The following is a 27870-nucleotide window of genomic DNA, read 5'->3' as shown; positions in this document are numbered from 1 at the left end:
TGGGCCTTTGTACCTATGACCCCGTTGGCAAGCTGGTAAAACCATGAGTTCCTTCTCAGATGGTGTTTTAAATATGTAAAAATATAAAACTATCAAGGAAATAAAATACACTGAAGTATAGTTATCAAAATATTTAAAAATGAATTTGCGATATAATAATACATATACTCTTAAATTGATGTAGTAAGTAGCAAGATCTAGTGATAGGTCAAGTAAGGACCATAATTTTTTAATTTAATTTTGTTTTATTTTGTTGGTTGTAGGGCTTGACCTCAGGGCCTGGACACTGTCCCTAAGCTTTTTCACTCAAGGCTAGTGCTCTGCCACTTTGAGCCACAGGGCCACTTCCTGGGACCATAATTTTATAGTGATGAGCATAAGTTTCACATGAAAACATATGTGATTTCTCCTGGTGACAAAGCTATCATGTTGAACTCTTTTTTTTTCTTTTTTTCTTTTTTTTTTTGCCAGTCCTGGACCTTGAACTCAGGGCCTGAGCACTGTCCCTGGCTTCTTTTTGCTCAAAGCACTCTGCCACTTGAGCTACAGCACCACTTCTGGCCATTTTCTATATATGTGGAGATGAGAGATCAAACCTAGGGCAAGCACTCTTGCCACTAGGCCATATTCCCAGCCACTCATGCTGAAATCTTATTAGAAGGAAGAGCTAGATTCAGTTAGAAGCTACATAAATAAAAATTAATTTATTGTCTGTCCATGTTCTCAAACTCCAAATTGGGGAGCTTTACTCTAGGGAGCTAGCCTACAAACCACTACGGGGCCTGAGCCATTTCCTAAGGGCATCATGGAGACTCTCTGGGAGAGGCAAGAGCATAGACCCGGCTACAGGTTTTATTCCGTAGGGCTAACCCTCCTTCCCTTTTCTTATTATCTTCTAACACATTTTATTGCCCTCATAAAGGCCTAGGAGATGTCCTTCTATCCCAGATCTGGAAGGCAGGTTTTGATAGGAGCAGCAAGGAGACAGCCTTTGATGCAGACCATAGAATCTTAGTGTGTGGGTCATTCTTATTGCAGCATGGTTCTGAAAGGTTACAAGAAATCTTTGACACTTGAAGATGTCTGGGATGTTGATGAAGATACTAAAACCACGTCACTAATGAGAAGGTTTGAAGTATTCATGACAAGAGAACTACAGAAGGCCAAGCGAGCCCTCCAAAGGCGGCAGCAGAAGAATTCCCGGCAGAAATCTCGAGCCACTCTACCTGGCTTAGACAAGAACCAGAGTCAAAGCCAAGATGTCCTTGTCCTGGTAACTTTCCCACAAGCATCTATATGAGTGTACTGTATGTCTCAGGAAAGAAACAATGTCATAGTGATTTTGACCTTACATTTTTATAATACTTTATGCTGTTCAGCTTATCCTCCAATGACTATAGAAATGGAAAAACAAATGAACTTGGACATTCAAAATGTATTTTTTTCCATGTCTACATCTTTTACTCTCAGCTTTCCCCTCAGAACCCCTCAAAGACTCTGTGTGTTTGTGTGTGTGTGTGTGTGTGAGAGAGAGAGAGAGAGAGAGAGAGAGAGAGAGAGAGAGAGAGAGAGAGTGCATGTGTGTACATGTGTGAAAGAGAGAGAGATACCAGGTATTTAAGTGCTCTGCCTTTGAGGAACATCCCTAACCAGTGTTTATTTGATGTAAAGTCTTTTTTTTCTTTTTTTTTTTTTTTGGCCAGTCCTGGGGCTTGGACTCAGAGCCTGAGCACCGTCCCTGGCTTCTTTTTGCTCAAGGCTAGCACTCTGCCCCTTGGAGCCACAGCGCCACTTCTGGCCATCTTCTGTATATGTGGTGCTGGGGAATCGAACCCAGGGCTTCATGTATATGAGGCGAGCACTCTTGCCAGTAGGCCATATTCCCAGCCCCATGATGTAAAGTCTTATCAAGGCTGGCCATGAACTTGCCATGTAAAACAAGCTGGCCTCAAACTTGCAATCCTTCTGCTTAAGCCTCCCATGGAGTACTGTAAGTGTATACCACCGGGCCTGAGTTTATGTGTTATTCTTACCAGCTTAGTTGACTATTTTCTGATCTAAAACAGATTATGGTATCAATTACAAGAGAGAGAGAAAAGTAAGGGGTGGACAGCAATAAGGAGGTACAGAGAAAATGAAAATCTATACAAGAAGGCAACCGGCCTCACAGGCACTTCTGAAACTCTAGAGCTGTTCAGGGCAGGAACAAGATTTTATACTGCACTATTCTATAGACACTGTTGTTGTTTTGTTCTGTACCTAGGAAGAAGCTAAAAAGAAAAGAAAGAAGTCTGAAACCACTAAAGACTTTCCCAAGTCCTGGCTTGTAAAGGCCCTCTTCAAAACTTTCTACGCTGTGCTCCTGAAATCATTCATAACAAAACTAGTGCATGATATCCTCTTGTTTCTGAGTCCTCAGCTGCTAAAGTGAGTCCCCAGGTCAATGTTGTCCTTCAAGTACTTCTTCACCACCCTCCTTTTTCCCCCTTGTGTAGGCAGGCAAGAGTTTTCATTGAATTCCCACTTTTGAAAAATGCTTATAATTTCTTCTACCATACAGTTTTGTCTTCACGAAGTCATACTCTTAAGATCTAAGATGATAACATATCTGAACCTCTTTCTTTTTGGTGTCCCTCCTCTAAGAGAAGCCATATGCTCATTAAACCTTTTTCTGGTTAAACAGGATGTCTATAATAAGATCCTTATTCAAGAGGGGGGCAACATACACCAGGAGAGTAGCTAACTTAATCTCTTTACAACCACAAGCTGTCTTCAGAGGTTTAGATTCATCATGACAAGGTTTTACAACTTGGCTTCTGTCTGGAACAAAATACCACTATACAAGGCCCTTGAATTTATACTTCTTAGATACATGCCCTAATTGGCTAGAAATGAATCAACTTGTGTCACACAGCTGCTTCTGTTAGGGGATGGGGCAGGACAAGGCCAAAGCATTCCAGTGGCAGCTACGTAGAACACTTCTTTCATTACCCATTCTTTAGTTTGTATTTTGAGATAGAATCTCTTTTCATAACCCAAGATAGCCTCAAACTTAATCCTCCTGCTTCATCCTTCTGAGCTCTGGGATTTCTAGGCCTACCTCACCACACCTGGCCATTACCCACCCTCACAGCCACGGAGAGCTCTTGCTCAGTAATCTAATGTCTTGCTGCCCCAAATGAAAGAAAGAAACTTGCCAAGAACCCTAGCAAGAGTGAAACACAAACCTCCCGAAGACATTGGGAAATTCTGGTACTTTTTGTTACCTATAAGAGTAGAGGAGTTGGCTATATGAGAAAATTGACATCTTGGAGCTCTATGGAGCATCACTTATTTGGTTTTGCTTTGACAGATTTCTCATCGCCTTTGTAAGTGACAAAGACACATATCCATGGGTTGGATATCTTTGTGCGATCCTCTTGTTTGCTGTGACTCTCGTTCAATCTTTCTGCCTTCAGTATTATTTTCAAATGTGTTTCATGCTGGGAATGAGTGTACGGACAACCATCATGGCTTCTGTATACAAGAAGGTAAGCAGAATATGTCAAGTATCACCAAGAAAATCCCCTTAGCATGAGCATTGCCAGATATAGTGATACAGAGGCAGAAAGACGTAATAAGATGGACAAATACAACCCTGGTCTTCACTGAGAATAAATCTAGTAGAGAAACAGAAAAAATAAATTATTGTTCATTATGATAAAGGTAATGAAAGGGGAAAGCATAGAATAAAATAAATGTACACAGGACAAACTATTTATTCCAAAATGGGGAGTGAGGGTAGTTTTCTCAGAAGTTGCATCTAAGAAGTGAAAGATAAATGAGAGTTTATGAGGGGCTGGGGGGTGGGGTGGGAAGGAGCATGTGAATAGGTGGAAATAGGAAGAAAGAGTTGTCAGTAATGAGAAAATACTGTGTGTAATGTTTGGAAGCAAGAAGTCACAGCTGTGTCCAAATGAAGTTTATCCTTCCATTGCATTCTCACTACCAGAGTTCTTCCCTCTACTCCCCAGTATCCTTGGCCTTACCAGCGGATTCAAATCCCTATCTTTATCTTTAGACACTGACCCTATCCAACTTGGCCAGGAAACAGTATACGGTGGGAGAAACAGTGAACCTGATGTCTGTGGATGCCCAGAAGCTCATGGATGTGACCAGTTTCATACACTTGGTGTGGTCAAGTGCTTTGCAGATTTGTTTATCCATCTTCTTTCTGTGGAGAGAGTTGGGACCTTCTGTCTTCGCGGGTGTTGGGGTGATGATTCTCCTTGTCCCAGTTAATGGAATACTGGCTACCAAGAGCAGAAATATTCAGGTAATGAAACATCCTGGGAATCTATACTTTTGTAAACATCTAAAATGCTTACTCTGCTAATTCTCAGGAGGTTGGGCAAGAAAAAGCTGGTAGAAGGCTTTCTGTCATCCCAAAGATACCTGGCTCTCTTCATTTCCTTTTTCAGCTTTTGACCACTCTTAGGACCCACATGCTCTATTGTTCATGTTAAAGGGAAGAGCCTGATTGGGTAGGAAAGGGCTGCCCTAGAAACTTGGTACATACTCTTCCGCCTGCTGTGGTGGGAGGCCCTCAGAGTAGTTATTTATTTGGTCTTGACTGTCCATCATAGCAACACTACCCAGCCATACAGAGCAGTCACTTGAGTGGTGCATATCTCCAACTTCAATCCTGGCAGCCACTCTGCCACTGCCAGGGATAGGACTCCATGCAGACAGTCCTTGGCCCAGCCAGGATTCACGGTTTGCATGGGGTTAACAGTATGTGATATCTATTTATTGGCCTGCCTTGCCTTCATTTAGTTGCAAATAATCATTTTTAGAATATTTGTTGTGCATCTCTTTCTGAAAACACAGCAACAAATTAGACAAAGCTCTTGTTTTCATGGATGTTACATTCTTCTTAGGAGTGGAGAAGCAGGCAACAAGCAAAAAAGAAAAATAGCAGATCATGAAAAATACTATAGATGGACCTAAGCATAAAATGAGAATGAGCGAGTGGGTGGTTGCGTCTTATTGGCAGGCTTCCTCTGTGAACTGGGCATTTAAACCAAGCTCTGAATGATACATCCTGACTGTGAAAGTATTAGTCTTGGGAGATGCAATGAAAGAACAACCTAAGAACAGAGTATAGTCAGGGAAAGACTGATGAGCAAAAGCAAGCTTGACATCTTCAGGGATCTGAAAGAAGATGAGATTGGCCTACACAGAGTAGACAAAGAGAGGAATTGATGTGAGATGAAAGCCCTCACAGGACACCTCAAGTTCTGACTAAGTGAGAGCCACAAGTACCCACCAAGGCTTAGCATCTGCAACAAACTTGAACACTCTCTCATGGAAGTGTGTTTTGCTTTTTCCTGACAGGCCAAAAATATGAAGAATAAAGACAAACGTTTAAAGATCATGAACGAGATACTCAGTGGAATCAAGGTAAGAAGCCAAGTTGAAACGCTCCTCTGTGTGCACTGTTAGAAGCCATGGATGTCTTGGCCTTAACAAACCCTGGTAGAGGTTGGGGATTCCTGCTGCTTGGCCTTCTGTGTATAATATGACTCTTGATTCCCCTATCTAAGAGTCCCCTGTTTCCTCTTCTATTCCTCTCAACCCTCTATCAAGCTTTGATTTCTTCTTATTTATCCTGAATATCTTGATTCTTTTTGTTTCTCACTTCTACTGTAAATAAAATGGTAGGCATACACAAAAGTAAGGAGGGTCTTGTAATGAATGTATTACCCTGTCCCAGATATTATCAGCCTGGCCTAACTAGTTTCATCTATATGCCCACTCCACACCTACCAAACTATTTTAAAGCAAATCTCGGATATCTTAGCATTTCATTCGTATTTGTATGTGTCTCTAAAAGGAAGACTTCCTCTCTAGTGTAAATACAATACCATTATCACACCTAAAATAATATTAACCACCACTCTTTGCTATCACCAATTTCTTCTTTTAAAACAGTTGGTTAATTTGAAAAATGATATAAAAAATTCCCACACATAGCATTTAGTGGATATTGGTTTTAATCTACAGCCCCTAGCATACTGAAAAATACATTATTTGTCATATTTCCTGTAGTTCCTATAAAATGGTGGTTAGACCTAGAGGCTTCATTTGAGTCAGATTTGATTTTTAATTTTTTGGGAAGGAGGTTACTTTATAGAAGTGCCTAGTGCTTTCAAACAACAGCAATAATGACCTTCAGTAAGTCTAGCATTGTCAGCCTGGATTGTTCTTACAGCTAGAACAGTGTTTTATGACTCTACCAGCACATGATGGTCACTCCGACATTTGTAAAATCCATGGAGATTGAGGCTGTACTCCAAATAATTTAGATTGGTCCTTCAGAGTTTAGGGCTTGGGTGTCTATTTATTTTTAGTTTCTATATAATTCTAACATGCAGTCAAGGTAAAAAAAACTATGGTTGTATGAATTTTATGATCACTGCATAGGATATATTTTTTCATTAGGTATTCCAAAAGGTTGAAATTTCTTTAATATTTTAAATATAGTTACTCCTCTGGTATTGATTATATAGACTAGATTATTTTTCTATAAAATCACTTTTATAAAGAATTCTGTAGTTGGTTTACAAAAATGAAGCTTGTAGAGGAGAGGCAAAATATGTTCCTCTTTATCCTGCATGCTTCTTTCTAAGCATTTTCCTAGTTTTCAAAATAAAACATCCTAGCATTTCAAGCTAGGGATATGGTTCAAGTTATAGAGTGTTTGCCTAAGAAGTGTGAAGCCTGTGTTCAAACTCCAGTGCTGCCAAAGAAAATGAGAGACCCCGAGTTTAAACTCTAACACTGCCAAAACAAAAAACAAAACAAAACAAACAGAAAAAAAACAACCTTCAAATAATGATGATGATACTTTAAAAGGTGACCAAGTTGGGAAGTGGTGGCTCATGACTATAATCCTGGCTACTCAGGAGGCTGAGATCTGAGGATCACAGTTCTAAGCCAGCCCAAGCAGAAACGACTATGACATTCTTAATATTTCCAATTAAACATTAAAAAAAAATAAAAAGCCCGGAAGTAGAGCTGTGGCTCAAGTAGTAGAGCTCTACCCTTGAGCAACAAGTGGTGCTGAGGTTCAAACTAGTGGAGTGTTACCCTTGAGCAAAAAAGCTCAGGGACGGGCTGGGGATATAGCCTAGTGGCAAGAGTGCCTCCCTCGGATACACGAGGCCCTAGGTTCGATTCCCCAGCACCACATATACAGAAAACGGCCAGAAGAGGCGCTGTGGCTCAAGTGGCAGAGTGCTAGCCTTGAGCAAAAAGAAGCCAGGGACAGTGCTCAGGCCCTGAGTCCAAGGCCCAGGACTGGCCAAAAAAAAAAAAAAGCTCAGGCATAGTACCCACACCCTGAATTCAAGCCCCAGGAACAGGACTTAGAAAAAAAAAGTGACCAGTAAGTTATTTACTTTAAAATTAGAGAGTGGATTTTAACCTTTCCTTAAGTTTCTTAAAAGTAAAACAGAGATTCCCCCCCCACCCCCGCTTTTATATTACTGACATTTCCCAACTCGCACCTCTGGGTATCTCTTTTTCTTTCTCTTGGTCAGTTGTGGGGCTTGAACTCAAGGCCTGGGAGCTGTCCCTGAGCTTTTTTGCTCAAAGGTAACACTCTACCAGTTTGAACCTCAGCACCACTTCTGGCTTTTTTTGGTATGTAATTGGAGATAAGACTTTCCTACTCCAGCTGGCTTCAAACTGTGATTCTCAGATCTCAGCCTCCTGAGTAGCTAGGATTACAAATGTGAGCCACCAGCGCCCAGCTATCTCTTTTTCTTAATGTAGAAAAATTAAAGGAAATAGCTGATTTTGAATCTCAGCTCTTCCACTTGCTAGTTTGATTTTGAGCAAGTTACTTAGCTTCTCTTCTTCTATTTCTTCATTGTTTAAATAGAGACAATAACTCCATGCAAGTAGAGTAATTCATATTGGTTTGCCCAGAACTTTCCGGACTTTAATACATACAGCCTGTATCCTGGTAACACTACTTGGCCAGTCAAACAGGACAATTTACTATAAATATTCAGATAATGTATGTGATATGTTTTATATATAGCAGGTTGTAAACAAAGTACCTGTAACCATTCCCAATAGCCTGGGTGTCTACCACCACCATTGCCCCACATTCTGGAAAACATATCCTTAAAACATGGGTGGAATGGGTATGCCTGGGGCGCTCTCCAGGCAACAATATGAGATGTGCTCTTTTCTAACCTTTTAGATCCTGAAATACTTTGCTTGGGAACCTTCATTCAAAGACCAGGTTTCCAACATTCGGACAAAAGAACTCAAAAACCTGCTGTCCTTTGGTCAGCTACAGACTATCATGATATTCCTCTTACAGTTGGCTCCGATCCTGGTGAGTAGCTGAGGAGTCCATGCAATGGGTTGTTTTTGGATCTGGGTCCGCTTAGGATATTTATTTAAGGTATTTATGGAGGCCTGATCTGAATACCCAGGGAACTTATCCCCACTCCACAAACTCCTGTGTCATTATCCCCAGTTTGTGGTCTCAACTCTAGTTCTACCATTGTATACTGTTTAGTGGCTCAGTAGTCAAGAACAAGCTTGCAGGATGTTCAGCATGAATGCGGTGTCAAAGAATGTGGTCTCTACGATTTGCATGGTGGGGCTTCTTATGGTCATAAGGAAGGTGGTTGGTCGATAGTGGAAAGAGCCAGAAGAACTCTGGTTCTAGCAATCCATTCACTGACTTTGTCACTTTGAGCAAGATAGTCCTCTTTTCTCAGGTTGTCTTCTCATCGGCAACATGAGGAGGTTGGAAAAGATTGCTCTTCCAAACTCCGATACATAATGTTCCTAAAACTTAGCACAAACCTATGTGTTTTGGTCATAAATTGCTCATGACCTTGCTCTTCACAGGTGTGTGTGGTCACATTCTCTGTCTATGTTCTGGTGGATAGCAACAATATTTTGGATGCAGAAAAAGCCTTCACCTCCATCACCCTCTTTAATATCCTGCGCTTTCCCCTGACGATGCTTCCCATGGTGATCTCTGCCATGCTTCAGGTACGTGGGAACTTCATTGCCTACTTCTTACTTCTTAGCTCTGGCTAAAAGCCCGAGTCCAGAAGGACTGCCTTCTTACATCCCATATCTCACTTTTGCTGCTGAACTTTAGATTAGGGAGTTCTGTTGGGTCTCTGGAGACCAATGGTTTGATCTTAGTAAAAACCACAAGCTCTTTGAGCCCCAGTTTATGTGACTATAAACTGAAGACAATCTTGCTAACCTCATCCACCTCACAGGGGGCCAATTTTGTAAAAGCACTTAATGAGATTGTTAGAATTAGTTCTAGTGCTGAGAACATTTCTAAGCCCTTTCTGGAGCGCAGTTTCTCCCCTTTAGTTTTTGAAGATTCTTGAGTTGTTGATTATAACACTAGGCAGATTTTAAACAAAGGGAGGAATGAACCCATGAACCCACTTGGCAGTAAATTTGGGAACCTCAGGCTATCAGAAAATGAGCTCTGAGAGCCTTGGATGGACCAGAGGAAATGTCTGAGTTCTAAAAACTGAGCACAGTCACCAAGACAAACTATAGAACAGACCTCAGGAAAAGTTCACAAAACAGGGCAGACTGATGAAAGGCCAGAACAATGTGAAGGAGGGCTGCAAAGAGGGGTACAGTAATCGGCATTTATTCTAGAGATGGCAAGATTCAGATAGCTCTAGGCATAAGAAGGTTCGCTTCTTTGCCAATAAAGAAACAATATGTCACTGGGCACCAGTGACTCAAGCCAGTAAACCTAGCTACTCTCAGGAGGCTAAGATCTGAGGATCACGGTTCAAAGCCAGCCCAGGCAGAAAAGTCCCTGTGAGACTCTTATATACAAAACCACTCAAAAATACAGAAGTGGAGCTGGGGCTCAAAGTGGTAGAGTAGTAGCCTTGAGCAAAAAGAGGACACTGCTCAGAGGGACAATGCTCAGGTCCTGAATTCAAGCTCCACAACCGACAAAAAGAAAGAAAGAAATGTGATACACAAGAGCTTGGTAGCAACAATCTGATTAAAAAGGAGAGCTAAATCTGGGCATCAGTGGCCATGCTTGTAAACCTAGCTACTCAGGAGACTGAGATCTGAGGACCATGGTTCAAAGCCAGTCCAGGCAGGAAAGTCTGTAAGATTCTTATCCCCAGTAAACTACTCAGAAAAAACTGGAAGTGGTGCCGTGGTTTAAAGTGGTAGAGTGCTAGCCTTGAGCAAAGAAAAAAAAATACCTCAGGGACAGCACCCAGGCCTGAATTCAAGCCCCACAATGGACAAAACAAACAATATGCTATTGAGAGCCAGTGGCTCATGCCTGTAATCCTAGCTACTCAGAAGGCTGAGGTCTGAGGACTGTGACTCAAAGGCAGACAGGCAGACAAACCTAAGAGACTCTTGCCTCCAATTAACTACCAAAAAGCCTGAAATGACTTTTTGGACTGGCTCGAAGTGGTAGCACATTAACCTTGAGCACAAAAGCTCAGAGACAGTGCCTAGGCCCTGAGTTAGGCCCTAGGACCATCACAGAAAGTAAAAAGAAAGAAGGAAGGAAGGAAGAAAGGCAGGGAGAGAGGGAGGGAGGGAAGGAGGGAGGGAGGGAGGGAGGGAGGAAGGAAGGAAGGAAGGAAGGAAGGAAGGAAGGAAGAAAGGGAAGGAAGGAAGGGAAGGAAGGAAGGGAAGAAAGGAAGGAAGGAAGGAAAGAAAGACAATATTCTCTTTTTAAATAGTTTGTTATATAGATAGTAAAAGCAAGGTCAGCAAAGGTGACAGCTCCCTGCATTCCTTGCTCCACAGTATAACACTGAAGCAAAAGGAGTCAAGTGATGGAACAGCCTGGGTATCAGAGTACTGTGTTTCTGAGGAACTGATCCATGCCACAGCTAATGGTTTTACAGTCTAGGGAAGGGACAGATGGAAAGCCTAATACATCATCAGAGACTGGTTGGCTGTAGGAAACAACTCAAGGCAGCATCCCTGGGAGATAAAAAGGCCAGTGAAAACCATTCTTTAGAATCTCCTTAAAAACCTCTTAGGGGAGAGCTGGGAATGTGGCCTAGGGGTAGAGTGTGTGCCTAGTATACATGAAGCCCTGGTTCAATTCCTCAGTACTACATAAACAGAAAAAGCTGTGTGCCATGGCTCAAGTAGTAGAATGCTAGCCTTGAGCAAAAGAAGCTCAGGGACAGTGCTCAGGCCCTGAGTTCAAGCCCCAGGACTGGCAGAAAAAACCCCCAAACTCTTAGGTTCTCATGTTCTGGGAACAGAGGGTGTTCTGGCAACATTTACAGCTGTGTAGCTTAAGCTTTGGCCAATTCTTCTAGTAGGCCAGTCATAGTCCAGTTAGAATACTGGATATGTCATCAAGGCACAGAACCCATCAAACAAGAATACAAAAAGGGCTCAGTTACCAAAAGTAGGTAAAAGTTGGAGTTTTGTCTTATAAAAAGTTATGGTGTGGCTTCTGGCAATAGAGCCCAAAACAGAAGAGAAATATCAGTAGAATTGAGCCATTGTTTGTGAAGGGCTGAAATGGTCTCTTAATTTCCTTCTATGCAGGCTGGGCCTCTAGGGCTATGTGGTTGAGTCTGGAAGGGGTCTGGAGTTTCAACTGTGGCAATGGCAAACCATGGCTGATGACAGAGACAAAATCCTTCCCCTGCTTGTGTTTGTTACCGGATTTTTCTTTTGTTCTTGAGATGCTTTGTTTTCTTCTCTAGGCCAGTGTTTCAGTAGAACGACTAGAGAAGTACTTTGGGGGAGATGACTTGGATACATCTGCCATTCGACATGTCTCCAATTTTGGTAAACAAACTTAGAAGTTGATTCCCAAAATGATTCATAGTGCTGGCTTCAGAATTTTGATATATTAGCCAGTCACCAGTGGCTCATGCCTGTAATCCCAGCTATTCGGGAGGCTGAGAGCTGAAGGTTGACGTTCTAAGCCAGCCTGGGCAGAGAAGTCCCTCTGAGACTCTTATCTCCAATTAACAATTCAAAAACCAGAAGTAGAGCTGTGGCTCAAAATGGTAGAGCACTAGACCTGAGCAAAAAGAGCTCAGGGATAGTGCCCAGGCCAAGTTCAAGCCCCACGACAGGCAAAAAGAAAAGAAAAAACAAATTTGATATATAGAGCTTGGCATCAACAGTCTAGTTAAAAGAGAGAGCTAAAGCTAAGTGCCAGTGGCTCATGCCTGTAATCCTAGCTACTCAGGAGGCTGACATCTGAGGACCATGGTTTAAAGCCAGCCCAGGCAGAAAAGTCTATAAGAATCTTATCTCAAGTAAACTACTCAGAGAAGGCAGGAAGTAGACTGTGGCTCAAGTAGTAGAGCACTAGCCTTGAGCACAAAGAGACTCAGGGACAGTACCCAAGTTCTGAGTTCAGGGGCCAGGACTGGCAAAAATGAAAAAGAAAAAGAAAAAAAAAAAGGAGAGGGACTGGGAATGTGGCTTAGTGGTAGAGTGTTAGCCTAGCATACATGAAACCCTGGGTTCAATTCCTCAATGCCACATAAACAGAAAAAGCTGGAAGTGGCATTATGGCTCAAGTGGAAGAGTGCTAGCTTTGAGCAAAAGAAGCTCAGGGACAGTGCTCAGGCCCTGAGTTCAACCCTAGGACCTACAAAAAAAAAAAAAAAAAAAAGAGGGTGGGAAGCTTAGGATTAGTATTGAATCTATGCTCCCATAACAAGTTTAGCTTAAGTTGTGTGTTCACTTAGAGCAAATTACTTAGCAAAGTTGCTAAGCAAAGCTGTGTCAGTTATTCTGAGAATAACAGGGAACATGGCAAAGGATCCAAAAAGCAGAAATGATGAGAGAACTAAGTGTGTGGAAACGGAAAGGTAGAGTGAAAGAACTCACAGGTTCTGAACTGGAGTGTGTCCATGGCCAGAGCTAACAGTGGCTCTGGAATCCAGGGTGGAGAGGATTTATATAAAGAGGGAGGATTCATGCAGAGACTAAATAACAGAGAGATATACTTCGGACACCTGTAAGCAGAATCCTGGCTACTAGTTTAGGAGTTCTGAATGAAAAAGGACTTCATGTGCAGGCCACTTCTAGTCTCATCTCAGATCTTTCATTTACCCTCTACTAATGTAGGAGCAGCACATAGTAGATATGATCTCAGAAAAAGAAAAAAGAGGAAGTCAAGACAAGCGGAGGAAGGACTGACTTGTAGGAATCTACATGTAACTAAAAGAAGGGACTTTTTTTTTATCAATAGACAAAGCCGTACAGTTTTCAGACGCCTCCTTTACCTGGGACCGAAGCTTGGAAACCACAATCCGAGAGTGAGTTGCCTTCATAATATCTTGCTCTTCTTTAGGATCCTCTTTGCCTGTACCGTTCTGAGAGAATTCCTTAAAAAAGAATACCTGAGAAAACAAACTGTGTGTATATGTGTGTGTGTGTGTGTGTGTGTGTGTGTGTGTGTAAGCTAGATTCCAGAGAGCAAAGATCCTGTGCCTCTTTCCCTGTGATTATATTTGTCACTCTTCTTTTCTACGTTCAAGTCATAGAACCAGTCTACAACTCTTCATTCACTAAACAATCCATTCACTACCTGTATTCATTCATAGTAATTAAGAACTTTGAAATCTGAATTTTCTCCCAAGATGGAACAGTGGGAGCTGCCTCTCTAAAATTCAGTTTCAGATCAGGAGTTTCCCATCAAAATAACCCATCCCTACACCCCATCTCCTAGGCCCTTCTTCTATTTGACAGGTGAGTTGCTCTCAGCCAAGGCACTCTGGCCTTGCTGCTGCACACAGGCTGACTCCTGAACACTGTGTGCAACATCACACTCACACATCCCTGGGGCACATCGCAGAGCACACTCGGAGCCTAGGCAGGATGTGTCTTCCTTTCGCCACAACCAGCACACTCTATTGGCTTAGAAAAATCAGAGAAGTGGCTTGAACTACCCCCCCATTTCCTTCATAAACATGTCTGTCTTTCAGTGTGAACCTGGACATCATGCCTGGCCAGTTGGTGGCTGTGGTGGGCACTGTGGGCTCTGGGAAATCCTCCTTGATGTCAGCCATGCTGGGAGAAATGGAGCATATCCATGGGCATATCACTATCAAAGTAAGAGGCAATGCCAATAAGACTTCTGACCCTCAAGTGTGGACCAGTTAGTGCCATTTCCTCATTAGGGACAGGATACTGGTAGACAAGGCTTTGAAGATACCTGGTAGCATTGTGACATATCACTTCTCTGCCCTATCCCATATAATCAGCTAAGCCCTGGGCTTAAATAGTCAGGCTTTGTGGGTAGGGACTAAGAATCTGGATTTTATTGAGCTCCCTAGATGATTCTTTTTTTTTTTTTTTTGGTCATGGGGCTTGAACTCTGGCCCGTGGTACTGTCCCTGAGCTCTTCAGCTCAAGGCTAGTGCTCTACCACTTGAGCACAGTACCACTTCCTGTTTTCAAGTGGTTAATTGGAGATGAGTCTCACAGTCTTTCCTGCCCAGAATGGCTTTAAACCGCAGTCCTCAGATCTCAGCTTCCTGCATAGCTAGGATTACAAGCCTGAGCCACCAGTGCCCAGCTTTGAGTTCCTTCTTAAATACATGTATATGACAGTCTCTGTCCTTATATTTTTGTGTACCTCTTGGTGTCCTTATTCCAACCTCCTAAAATTTCCTGCCTAATGATTTATACCATGTTCTGAAAGTGTTAGTACTGTAGTAGTCACAGTAAACTCATTGGGTTGGACTAAAGACATCATTTAGAAGCACCATGCAGATTTACCTTCTGATTTTCAGAATTATGGCAAGAAAATGATAATCCAAAGGGAGGATGAAGGTAGTAATGGTGACTAGGACATTGACTCTTCCTGGTTAGTTAATAAGCACATTAAGAAATACCAGATGCTTAGGCAACCTGACACATAGCTCTTCACATCTAAGATCTATGTGTCCCTCCCTATGTCTGCCATCTCATCCATCACCCTGCATTTCTGGAGGTCCCACTGTGGAGTGTTGTGATCCTTTCCCATCTAGGGCACTATGGCCTATGTCCCTCAGCAGTCCTGGATTCAGAACGGCACCATAAAGGACAACATCCTTTTTGGATCCGAATTCAAAGAAGAAAGATACAAGCAAATTCTGGAGGCCTGTGCTCTTCTCCCAGACTTGGAAATACTGCCTGGAGGAGACAAGGCTGAAATTGGAGAGAAGGTACTTGGGACACAACAAGGCATTGAAGGGTGAAAAACATGAGGAAGTACTCAGGGGGAACATAGCTCACCAGCTGTAGCACTCAGGTTTAGAACAGCAAAAAAGGGGTTTGTACTGGCTATGATACTTGGTATAAATCACTCAGACATTTGCAAGTTTGTACCTGAAAACCACTATAGGAATTGTGTAACCAGAGCCTGAGGGCTGAGGCTGTCACTGGCTCATGATTGACTTGTGCTCTTAAATGTCTCTTAAAAAATAGATTGTTTATGACTACATTGCATTATTATATAAATACAGTTTACTTAGGAACTTCTGATGACATATTTAGAAGAACTTCATCCTCCCTCAATATTAAAAACAATTGTAGAAATCTTTAGGAGACAAGGATCTTGAGATGCTAGAAGACCAATGAAGATACAATTCTAGAGTGATTTTGTCCATTAATTCAGCCTACGTGATTGAACAAGTACTATGTGACAAACACCAGTTTAACTGCAAAATAGAGAAAACCTTGGTATAGCTCTACACGCTCATGGAGAGGGAAGCAGCAAAAATATTCGCTATGTAAATGATATGGTAGAAAATGGTTAAATTGGGCATGCTTGACATTATTAGGCTTAAAGCTATTCGCTTGAATCAAACTTATTTATTGATATAAAGAAATTTATGAGTTTTGGGCTGGGAGTATGGCCTAGTGGCAAGAGTGCTTGCCTAGTATACATGAAGCCCTGGGTTCGATTCCCCAGCACCACATATATAGAAAATGGCCAGAAGTGGTGCTGTGGCTCAAGTGGCAGAGTGCTAGCCTTGAGCAAAAAGAAGCCAGGGACAGTGCCCAGGCCCTGAGTCCAAGGCCCAGGACTGGTTTAAAAAAAAAAATTATGAGATTTTTTTTTAATTTCCCTGATAGTTTGTCAAGGCAAATGTACTCCTGTTACTCTTCCTTGCTAAACTCTGAAGGTGGGATTAAGGAATATTGTTTAAGATAGAAATTATTTTCTTCTTCAGGGTATAAATCTCAGTGGGGGTCAGAAGCAACGGATCAGCCTCGCCAGAGCTGTCTATCAAAATTCAGACATCTACATTCTAGATGATCCTCTGTCAGCTGTGGATGCTCACGTAGGAAAACATATTTTCCAAAAGGTCTTGGGTCCCAATGGCCTTTTGCATGGCAAGGTGAGAAATCATTCAGTGACCAAGCTGTCTCCATCACTGTCCTGCTTGTAAGGGCAAAGAGGTAGGACTCACACCCATCTCCCTGAGCAGTCACTGAGCAGCACTTGTTACCTGGATGCAGATTTTCTTATTTATCTAATCCCCCTGGCTCCTGAGGGATTTCCTCAGGAGCTATTTCCCTTGGAGATTATCTTACAAAGGCTCCCATCTTAAGGTCATAGCTTAGGCTGGAACTGGTTAATTTGTGGCTCTGACATTAAGCCTGTCACGATGATTATGAGTAAAAAGTACCTTGGAGCAGGTGCTGGCAGTGTCACCTTTAAATTTTCTTTTTCTTTTCTTTTTTCTATTTTTCTTTTTTTCTCTCTTTTCTTTCTTGAAAGCCTTGCACTTACAAAGCAAATACTCAACAACTTGAGCCACACCCTTGGCGGTTTTTGCTTTAGTGAGGCTCTTCTGTTTTTTGCCCAGGCCAGCCTTGAACTACAATCATCCTACTTATGCCTCCCACATGACTGATATCATATTTGGGTCCCCATAGTACCCAGTTTGTTTGTTGAGATAGGTATCACTGACTTGTGTTGCCTAAGTTGGCCTTGAACTACAGCCCTCCTCATCTCTGCCATCTGACTGGCTGACATTGCATCCACATACCCTGCTGCTAGCCTTCAACATTTCTTGCTAGTTGATTCATGAGACCAGGGCTACTGTACTCCCCAGGCCCTTTGTTTCTTAAACCCATTGGTCATCCAAAACTCACTTTCCCTTCTGTCACTGTTCCCAAGCTTCTGTCCTTAAGACTTTCATTCATGAACTTCTGCCCACCTTGAGCCAGGTTTCTTGCAAAACCTGAGTACAGCTTGCAAGGGCTGGCTCTTGCTCTCATGTAACATGCAATCTAATGGGAAGACATACATTATAATTTCTTCAATGTAGGTAGTCTGTACAAACTACAGTGAAAAGATTGGAGGAATACCTAATTGCCAAAGCACTCAGGAAAGTCACCAGAAGGGTTGGCTTTGAGTTTGAACATCAGGATGAGTATCTCCTGGATAATACAGAGAAGAAGTCTCTGCTGACTGTGAAATAGAGAGCTAAGGCATTGGGCTTCGGCTTTCTCTCCAGATGCCCATTGCAACTCCATCAATCCCAATTCAGTCTCAGAACTCATTTATGGGTGTTTGTCTTTCTCTAAGTCTCCGTCATCAGTAGATAGGAATACAAGAGATGCCAAGTCTCTAACACTAGGGAGGGCCTGGATTAAAAATAAAATTTCTTGTTTCACGGTGTCTCTAACAGCCTGCAAACTTCTGGGTAGTTGTTTTTAGTACAGCTGGTTAGCTAGTAAGTGAAAGGCTAGGGAGAGAAAAAGGGCACTTAGCTAGTTAGTTAATTTTCTATAATGATTGGCATTGATGGAGCTATGGAGCTCAACCTTTCACTAAAACAGGGACATGAAGAAGAATAAGTGTAGGGTAAAATCTCATTGTCCTTGTTGGAAAATAACTGAGTAAATCCATGGATGATGTTTTAAGATGAGGTGCTAAAGCCAGGGTCTGGTAGCTTACACCTATAATTCTAGCTACTCAGGAGGCTGAGATCTGAGGATCACAGTCTGAAGCCAGCCCGGGCAGGAAAGTCGGTGAGACACTTAACTCTGATAAACTACTCAGAAAAGGCCAGAAGTGGTGCTTTGGCTCAAGTGGTAGAGTGCTAGCCTAGAGCCAAAGAAGCTCAGAGACAGCACCCAGGCCCTGAGTTCAAGCCCCAGGACTGGCACACACACACAAAATGAGGTGCCAAGAAGGAAAGAAGAAGTATAATAAATGAAGTTATTTGAGCTACATTTCAAAGGAAACCCCCAGTATAAATTGACATGTCTTCTTTTGCCTTTTTAGAGGCATCTGGGGAACATGGTGGACGCAGGATAATCAGAACAACTTAATGTTATTTTTACAGACTCGGCTCCTGGTTACACATAGCATTCACTTTCTTCCCCAAGTGGATGAGATTGTGGTTGTAGGAAATGGCACCATCTTGGAAAAAGGATCTTATAACACTCTGCTGGCCAATAAAGGAGTATTTGCTAAGAATCAGAAGCTTTTCATGAAACATTTGAGTCCTGAAGAAGAGGCCACAGGTATATAAGGGGAGCTGGAACAGGCTAGCATGTGGAGCCTTGTAGAAAACTACTATCTACCTCCTGAACTATTTGTTTCTAATGAGCTGGATTTAGCAGTGAATTTAGTTCTGTGTTTCTGTAAGCAATCAGAAATTGAAAATCTGCTTCCAGAATGAATTCTCTTAAGTCTGTGGTTTTTATCATGTGTGGTTAGTTGAGGTAGTGGTCAGCTAATTAGACAGAGACTTCCTAAAAATATCTGTCACTAGGAAATCTCTCAGCCTTGCTCAGAGGCACTGTGTGTGTGTGGGGTGGGGGTGTTTCCTGCTGCACAGTGCTGGAGTGTCAGCCAGAAGTGAAATGAGGGCCTTCTACACTTTTCCCTGGGCACATGTGCACAGCCCTGTGTGGGGCTGTCCTCACTCCCAAGTAATTTATGACCTAATGAGAACACATATCAGGAAAGCAAAACAATAGTGTTATAATACAATTGTTTCCATGGTAATCTATACAACTTACAGAGAAAACATTGGAAGAATACTTAGAGTTCCTTCAATTAATATATTCTCGGAAGCCAGAAAAATATCAGAGCTAACAAAGCCCTCTATGGGCATTTCATTCCCCAGGGTTTTGTTTTTGGGTATGTATGTGTGTGTTTTGTTTTAGTCGTGGGGCTTGAACTCAGGGCCGGGGCACTGTCCCTGAGCTCTTTTGCTCAAGGCTAGCGCTCTACCATTTTTTTTTTTTTTTTTGGCCAGTCCTGGGGCTTGGACTCAGGGCCTGAGCACTGTCCCTGGCTTCTTTTTGCTCAAGGCTAGCACTCTGCCACTTGAGTCACAGCGCCACTTCTGGCCATTTTCTGTATATGTGGTGCTGGGGAATCGAACCCAGGGCCTCATGTATATGAGGCAGGCACTCTTGCCACTAGGCCATATCCCCAGCCCAGCGCTCTACCATTTTAAGCCACAGTGCCACTTCTGGTTTTCTAGTGGTTAATTGGAGGTAAGACCTTTCTGCCTGGGCTGGTTTTGAATTGTGATCCTCAGATCTCAGTCTCCTAAATAGTTAGGATTACAGGTGTGAGCCACCAGCACCCAGCTCCTGGTTTGTTTGTTTTTTGTCATCTTCTTGTTTGTCACAACAATCATCATATCAGACAGCTGTGATGTTAACAGTTAATAGCTGTTGACTGAGATAGCTCTGACTTAGGTGAAATAAAGGCATGCCTTCTGAATGGAGATTTTCAGGGGATTCCAGACAGGCAAAATAATGGGATATATCCTGGGATAGAGCTTTTGGGGAGTTCTGAAACTATACTGTCCCATTAGATGTCTGTTTGGCTGACAGTTTCCATGGCCAACCATGATTTTATGGCTGTTGTTTTTCTAGGCTACAGCAGCTGAGGAGAGGGGATGGAAAGGAGGTAGAGGGGGACATGCAACCATCTCTCCTTTGTCCTGCAATTTCTCAATACGAATGTATATTAATAACTGGTATTTGTGGGATAAAGTATTCTAGTCTATGTGTATACTTGGTGAGCTCTCACAGGGCTGGGAGTACTCTGTGTTACTTTCCTGACCTCTAACATGTCTCCTTAGTCAATGACAGTGAGGAAGAAGACAATGATGATGGGCTGATACCCAGTATGGAGGAGCTCCCTGAGGATGCCGCCTCCTTGACCATGAAAAGAGAGAACAGCCTTCATCGAACCATGAGCCGCAGGTAGTCTGTGCATTCAAGTGGCAGCCCTCATGGCTGCCATACTTCCACTTGAGCTGTCTCCTTCTCTCTAGGAGCTCTCCAAGAGGGAAAAGACCCCCTGGAGTCTCCCAACTCTTCCTCTGTATGCATTTACGAGAAGGGGAAGGGTTAGGGTTGTGTCATTTTCTTATGGCCATGTGCTCTGTAATATACTTTGATGCCTACAGGGCGACTGTAATATCTACTTGCAAGAAGAGACTTGGGACATATCTATGTACTCAGAGAGCTTTTCCTCTGTCTGCCTCTCAGCTCTAGGTCCAGTAGCAGGCGCCTGAAGTCCCTGAAAGACTCCTTGAAAACACGGAAGGCAAATGGTCCACAGGAGAAGGAAGAAGTAGTGAAAGGACAGAAACTAATTCAAAAGGAGTTCATGGAAACTGGAAAGGTGAATGATACACACACACACACACACACACACACACACACACACACACACACACCATCTGGGGTGATATAAGACTTGAAACCTGAAATTATAAATTTTAGTTGAAATTTGAGTACAACTCTATAGGAGTAATATGTTGCAAAGATCTCCTTTACAAATCTTCTAAGTCATTACTAAAACTAGAACAGAGTCAGAAGCTTTGTCTTCAGTCACATTTCTGTGAAGAATAACCTGTTTCCAGTGAGTACCTTTACACTATCTGTCAGGAACGCTCTGTTCTGACATACAGACAATAAAACTGCTTTGAGGTACAGTGCTAGGAGACTGGAAACACTAGTATGTCACACCCAGGACACACAATTTAATAAATCAATGAAATATAACACCACACATTCCAAGGGGCGTCAAAAAAACCTTATGTTTCTCACAGTTGTTTTATCTTTTCTTCTTAGGTAGCTCTATATACTTATTAATAACCAGATGGCTGTTTGCCCTATACTGCAATCACTACTATTACCATAGCTCAAGGCAAAAATAATGACCACAGACTACCAAATTTTGTGACTTGCTGTCTCTACTCCTGGTGATTGGTTTTGTAGGGGATTTCTCATTTCAAGCCATTAGGGTGTTCTACTCACACTGGCGGGGGTTTTGCAGGTGAAGTTCTCCATCTACCTGAAATACCTGCAAGCAATAGGATCATGTTCCATAGTCCTCATCATCCTTATCTATGTGATGAATTCTGTGGCTTTTATTGGATCCAATCTGTGGCTCAGTGCGTGGACTGGTGACTCTGAAACCTTCAATAGCACCACCTATCCATCCTCTCGGAGGGACCTAAGAATTGGCGTCTATGCTGCACTGGGAATAGCACAAGGTATGCCTGACGGCTACAACAACCATCTCTTCTGGAATCTCCTCTGCTGCCTCATCCTGTTATACTCAGGAAAGCATTTGCCATTGTGCCCCACATGCAACTCTTTGGGGACCCCTGTGAATGGCGCTGACAACACTCCTTGTCTTTTTCTAGGTCTCAGTGTGCTTGGTGCAAGTATCTTAAGTGTGTACCGTTGCACCCATGCGTCAAAAACTTTGCATGGACAGCTGCTAAGCAATGTCCTCCGAGCACCCATGAGTTTCTTTGACACAACACCCACAGGCCGGATTGTGAACAGGTTTGCTGGTGTAAGTATCTCAAGGATTACATAGTAGCCTGTTTATGTGCTGAGGATCTTTTTTATTTCTGATAGGAAGGAATTTTCATGTCCCCTAGGCAATTCTGTACAAATTAAATTCTTTTGTCCACTCAGCACGTAAATGTGTCCTGAGTTTCTCCTATAGGTTCCAAAGAGCTTAGGGGCCCAGGGCTGAACAGCTCCGGCTTTTCAATAGCCAAAGAAATGAAGGAGTAGATAGACTCTGGTAAACCCGGTAGCAGTAGGGTGCACATGAGGCACTCTGGGAATGCAAAGAAATGACAGAGAAAGAAGTGCTAGCTCTACCTGAATGAAGATAGGAAAAGTCAGAAAAGGTAAGACATAGAAGTAAGTCCAGGAACATGGCAAGGGGTGTTGGGGTAGCAGGCAGGCAAGAAAAGTTTCAATAACCATCTCAATAATTGAGTGGCTTAAGAGAAGAAACAGTGGAGGAAAGAGAGGTGGGGGATTTGTGATAGCAAGGGTGCAAGAGTAATCTGCTTAGAATGAATAACCATTGAAGATTTCTCTTTTTATGCCAGCCCTTGGACATTATTACCTATGTGTGCTCTGATGTGCCTTTGGGGGAAAGGTAGTTTAGACTTAGGAGCCACTCCTGATTCAGAACTGTAACCCAGTTTTGGAAACCCTCAAAGCAACTTGCACTTACCTTCCTACTCACATGTTACTTAGTCATAGAATCAATGTAATCCCCTGAGAAAGCCAGACAAGCACAACCCAAAAGGTAAGCCAGGCTTCCTGAGTGTATTCCAAACTATCTATCCATCTAATTCATTTTCTCATGTGTTCATGCATCCCATATGACATGAAGGCACTATGGCAGTCAGGCCCATCTCCCCACCTCTGGGTTCCTTCATTGGAATATGGTCTAGCCAAGGCCCACACTCAGTCCCATGCTTGGCAAAAGAAACAATTCAGTATAGGAAGGTTCTTCAATCAGGAGTGGGTGACAAGGCTTGTTGACTGGAGCTTTCAAACAAATGATGTTTTTTTTAATGTGTCTGGCTCTATTCTAGATATTTACTAGAATTAGGACTTGTGTGAACTGAACTGGTTTGGTTAGGAGAGAAAGATTTAACGTGTAAGTCTCTATTAGTAGTTTTCAATAACTATGAATGGTGCAAAAAAGTTGATAAATGAGAAGAGTGACAGCCTTTACCAAACCTACTGGAAAAGGTTGAAAGGATGACTACCATGTCTTTTTGGAGGGATAATGGACAATGAGGAAAGCACAGAAATGAGATTAATTATTGAGGGAGAGCTGTATAATCTATTGTAAATAAGTATTTGAAAAAACAAAATGAAGTCAGTGCAAACACAAAGAATTGAGCAGATGTCTAGTTAGAATTAGGAAGATCTAAAATATCTTGGGAGTTCATTGGTTTGCCATCTTTCTTGTTTTTTAGGATATTTCCACTGTGGATGACACCCTCCCTCAGAACATGCGCAGCTGGACTCTATGCTTTCTGGGGATAATCAGCACCCTTGTCATGATCTGCATGGCCACCCCTGTCTTCGCCATCATCATCATTCCTCTTGGCATTATTTATGTGTCTGTTCAAGTAGGTTTGGGAATGGCCTTGTCTCCCTTTCTCTCTGCATATAAAAGCTCAGGATCCTTCCAGAGAATCTTTTCTTTTGTTTACAATAGTCTCTCCTCTCCAGCATCTTTGCCATTTAGTTATATGTTGATCTCTCCATAAACCCACAGGCCATTATCTGAAGCTAAATTGACAGCATCTAACCGTGTATATGGTTGACAGCACTTCTCACCCTAACCACCCACACCCCAGAAGCTTAGGTGGTTCAGATTAATGTTTGGATTCAGGACTACTTTGAGAACTGTTTATATAGCTCAGTGGTAGAGTACTTACCTTGCCTGAGCAATGCCCTCATTTCTATTTATTTATTCATTCATTCACTCATTTATTTATCTTTTCCCCAGTTCTAGGCCTTAAACTCAGGGCCTAGGGCTCAGGGCCTTGAGGCTCTCTGTGCTCAAGGCTAGCACTCTACCACTTGAGCCACAGTATCACATCCAGCTTTTTCTGAGTAGTTTATTGGAGACCAAAGTCTCATGGACTTTCCTGTCTGGCTTCAAACTGTGATCTTCAGATCTTATTAGCCTCCTGAGTAGCTAGGATTATAGGCATGTGACACTGGAGACCAGCCTTCTGATTTTTTTTTAAACCTACTTTGAGATTGGCTCTAGACAAATCATAGAGTTCATCAGGCATACAGCCTTTTGACTGTGACAAACCAACAAGTGGCACAGGATTATTAGAGAAATCTTCCAGATATAACACTTTGCCTATGATACTCAAATGCACAAGTCTTTAACAACCCCTCACAAAATGTAGTAGTACCGTTAATTCATTCCATTATACTTTGCCTCCAAAGATTCTACCTGCAATCTATTAACTTACACATTTAACATTCTCCACAGCTCTAAGACTGGTTTTACCATCACATCCACTAAAGCACAGCTTGGCTCACTCTGTTCTTCCATGTCTGAGTCAGCCTCAGCATTCCTTTCTTTGCTCATTTCTGGTCATTTCTGCTCATCTCCACTTAACACACATCTCAAGTCCTGACATCTTTTATAAAATCCCTCTGAAAACCACTTTTCAAACTGATATAGAAACTATCATTTGAACATCAGTTACGGATTTAGGAGAATATGGATTTTGTTGGCAAAACTCTCCTCTGGTTGGAAAACTGAATTCTCCATATCCCTTCTCTTTCATCCTCTTCTGTTCCCCACCAACCACAGTCTTGCCAGCATTGCCCTCTTTGGGCCTCTCATCTTTCTTCCTGCCACAGGTGACACTGCAGGCTTTCATCCATTTCAAATGTGGGCTTGAGGCCATTAAGTGAAAGATGTTGGGGTGTGACCAGAAAAGAAGAAGTACAGCATATCCAGCATGACAGTGTGATTGACTGATGTTTGCTTTGTGTGCTCAGGTGTTTTACGTGTCTACTTCTCGCCAGCTGAGACGTTTGGACTCTGTCACCAGGTCCCCACTCTACTCTCACTTCAGTGAGACCGTATCGGGTTTGCCTGTTATCCGTGCCTTTGAGCACCAGCAGCGATTTCTTGCACACAGTGAGATGAGTATTGACACCAACCAGAAATGTGTGTTTTCTTGGATCATCGCCAACAGGTGAGGCTCATGCTGGGTATTTACTCAAATACATGCTTCGGGGTTCTGCATGCTTGACACTAGCCACTTGAGGTCAGGTAGGAAAAACTAATTTGGGCTACACACATCTGTCATGCTATGTAAGTAGAAGAAAACATGAGCTTTGAAATAGAGACTCACCGTCAGCCAGTTCTGCCTTGACTCACCGTCAATTTACCTTGACTTCCATAAGAAAAAAAAAAGGCTCAGTTTCTTTGTCTCAAAATAAAGGTAAGCCAGACATACCAGTGGCTCACACCCATAATCCTAGCTACTCAGGAGGCTGAGATCTGAGGATCGTGTTTGAAAGTCACCCTGGGCAAACAAATCTGAGAGACTCTAATCTCTACTTAACCAGCAAAAACAAAACAAAACAAAACAAAACTGGAAATGGGTAAAAACCACTGAAGACAGAAATAGAAAGCGCACATTCTATGAGATGAATCTCCAAGTACAGTGAGCATCATTACACCCTGGGAAGCAATGATAAGTCCTTAAAGGAGAAAGGTCATTTTAGGAAGAGAAAATTCTGGAGTGGCTTCTGGAATGTCTTGAGGTGTTATGGGTAATAAATGGGTAAATTATCGGTATTATTTGGCACCTTGAGAGGCTATAGAGGTTTGATTACAAAAATGTATAAATTTTTTTTTTTTGCCAGTCCTGGGCCTTGAACTCAGGGCCTGAGCACTGTCCCTGGCTTCTTTTTGCTCAAGGCTAGCACTCTGCCACTTGAGCCACAGCGCCACTTCTGGCTATTTTCTATATATGTGGTGCTGGGGAATCGAACCCAGGGCTTCATGTATAGGAGGCAAGCTCTCTAGCCACTAGGCCATATTCCCAGCCCAAAAATGTATAAATTTTTATATGAAGGGAAAGGGAATTTTTTAACATTAATTTGTAACATGCTTTTGTCCTGGATGATTCTTTTTTTCTGACAACTTTGGTAAATAATAAACTGTATAATTCCCTAAGATTAGTATATTACTCTGCAGAATTCAAAATGTAATGTATTTTCTTTTTTTAAAAAAATTTAAGCTGGGCACTGGTGGCACATGACTCATAGCTACTCAGGAGGCTGAGATTTGAGGATCGAAGTTGGAAGACAGCCCAGGCAGGAAAGTCCATGTTATCTCCAGTTAACTACTTAGGAAACCGGAAGTGGAGCTGTGGCTCTAAATGGTAGAGCTCTAGCTTTGAGCAGAAAAGCTCAGGGACAGGGCCTGGGCCCTAAGTTTAAGCGCCAGAAATGACCAAAGTAATAATAATAATTAATGATAATAATAATTCAATAAACCTATAGGAATGCATTTAGGTGTTCCTAAATAAAAGTGAGGCGCCCCCGAGGAGCACAACCACACCAACTCAAGCCCCTGTAAACCATTATGGGCTCCAAGGTTCCTGGTTATGGTGAAGATCAGTGCTACTTCTTCCTCTGTTTCTGTCATACTACAGGTGGCTTGCAGTTCGCCTGGAGTTTGTTGGGAATATGATTGTCTTCTGCGCAGGCTTGCTGCTGGTTATATATAAAAGTACCCTAAAGGGAGACACCGTGGGCTTTGTTCTATCCAATGCCCTCAATGTAAGTCTAACTACCCTTATTCTTTTTTATTTTATTTTATTTATTTATTTATTTATTTATTTGGCCAGTCCTGGGCCTTGGACTCAGGGCCTGAGCACTGTCCCTGGCTTCTTCCAGCTCAAGGCTAGCACTCTGCCACTTGAGCCACAGCGCCGCTTCTGGCCGTTTTCTGTATATGTGGTGCTGGGGAATCGAACCTAGGGCCTCGTGTATCCGAGGCAGGCACTCTTGCCACTAGGCTATATCCCCAGCCCCATAACTACCCTTATTCTTAAACTGAAGGTAGAGTATCCTATGAACCCATGCTTTTGATTCCTTTCTAGATCCAGAGGGAGGTTCAAACCCCTATTCCATCTCTTACCCATGGACATTCCCTATGTCCTGTTTAAGTAGACAACAGTGTCATCTGGGAGAAAAAGCTTTACATATGTTTTATTTAGGCCTGAAGAACATAATTTCATATGTCTCTGCTGAAGTTTCTTGTCTCTTTGTGTGTGTGTGTGTGTGTGTGTGTGTGTGTGTGTGTGTGTGTACTAGGGCTTGAATTCAGGAAGGCCCAAGTGCTATCTCAGCTTTTTCACTCAAGGCTGATGCTTTTACCACTTGAGCCATATCTGTATTTCTGGGTTTGGGTTGGGTTTTCTTTTGTAATTAATTGGAATCTCTTAGCTTCCAGTTCTGATCCTCTTTGCCTTTCTGAATGAGATCACAGAACATTTTGAAGGGTGCTTTCCTGCCCTGTGTCTTACCATTCTCTTTCTTGTTTGTAGAATGTCATTCTCAACCCCCTCCATAAAAAGCACTGGGCTTCAAGATGGGAATTCCCATCCCACTCCACCTAAATCCAGCCTCTCCAAGCCTAAACTATTCAACCTTCACATTGATCTTGATGTGAGCACCACACAGCTGAGCACTTCATTGGTCTCCAGCCTTTCGATGCACTGCTTTTATTTTCCCCACTCCAAGGAAATAAAGAATGTCTTTCTTATATTTTTCTCTCTTGTGGAGGCTCCCACAGTGCTGACTACAAAAGTACTGCAACCAGGTGGTGTGACTAGTCGAGTGGTTTCTGAGCCAGAGATGACTTTTAATTCTCTGGTTTTTCTGTAGATCACACAAACCCTCAACTGGCTAGTGAGGATGACATCTGAAATAGAGACCAACATCGTTGCTGTTGAACGAATAACTGAGTACATTAATGTGGAAAATGAGGTAAGG

General features: G+C 42.5%; 1 protein-coding gene across 1 annotated transcript in view; it reads left to right on the top strand.

The window, feature by feature from the left end:
* The window catches only part of Abcc2 (ATP binding cassette subfamily C member 2), a 46802-nt gene that overhangs the window by 12655 nt on the left and 6277 nt on the right, over positions 1-27870 (top strand). The window contains exons 7-27 of the mRNA XM_048338491.1: positions 1039-1273; positions 2264-2427; positions 3353-3530; positions 4061-4315; positions 5377-5442; positions 8255-8392; positions 8917-9063; positions 11760-11844; positions 13268-13334; positions 14004-14130; positions 15051-15227; positions 16239-16406; positions 18366-18546; positions 20127-20250; positions 20539-20674; positions 21332-21551; positions 21705-21859; positions 23298-23453; positions 24856-25055; positions 26526-26652; positions 27763-27864. Of these exons, the coding sequence (XP_048194448.1) occupies positions 1039-1273; positions 2264-2427; positions 3353-3530; positions 4061-4315; positions 5377-5442; positions 8255-8392; positions 8917-9063; positions 11760-11844; positions 13268-13334; positions 14004-14130; positions 15051-15227; positions 16239-16406; positions 18366-18546; positions 20127-20250; positions 20539-20674; positions 21332-21551; positions 21705-21859; positions 23298-23453; positions 24856-25055; positions 26526-26652; positions 27763-27864 (3208 nt within the window). The remainder of the gene's footprint in view (positions 1-1038; positions 1274-2263; positions 2428-3352; positions 3531-4060; positions 4316-5376; positions 5443-8254; positions 8393-8916; positions 9064-11759; positions 11845-13267; positions 13335-14003; positions 14131-15050; positions 15228-16238; positions 16407-18365; positions 18547-20126; positions 20251-20538; positions 20675-21331; positions 21552-21704; positions 21860-23297; positions 23454-24855; positions 25056-26525; positions 26653-27762; positions 27865-27870) is intronic.

This window comes from Perognathus longimembris, chromosome 2, assembly GCF_023159225.1.
Source record: "Perognathus longimembris pacificus isolate PPM17 chromosome 2, ASM2315922v1, whole genome shotgun sequence".
Taxonomy (NCBI): Eukaryota; Metazoa; Chordata; class Mammalia; order Rodentia; family Heteromyidae; genus Perognathus; species Perognathus longimembris.
This window is presented reverse-complemented; position numbering and strand designations above follow the sequence as displayed.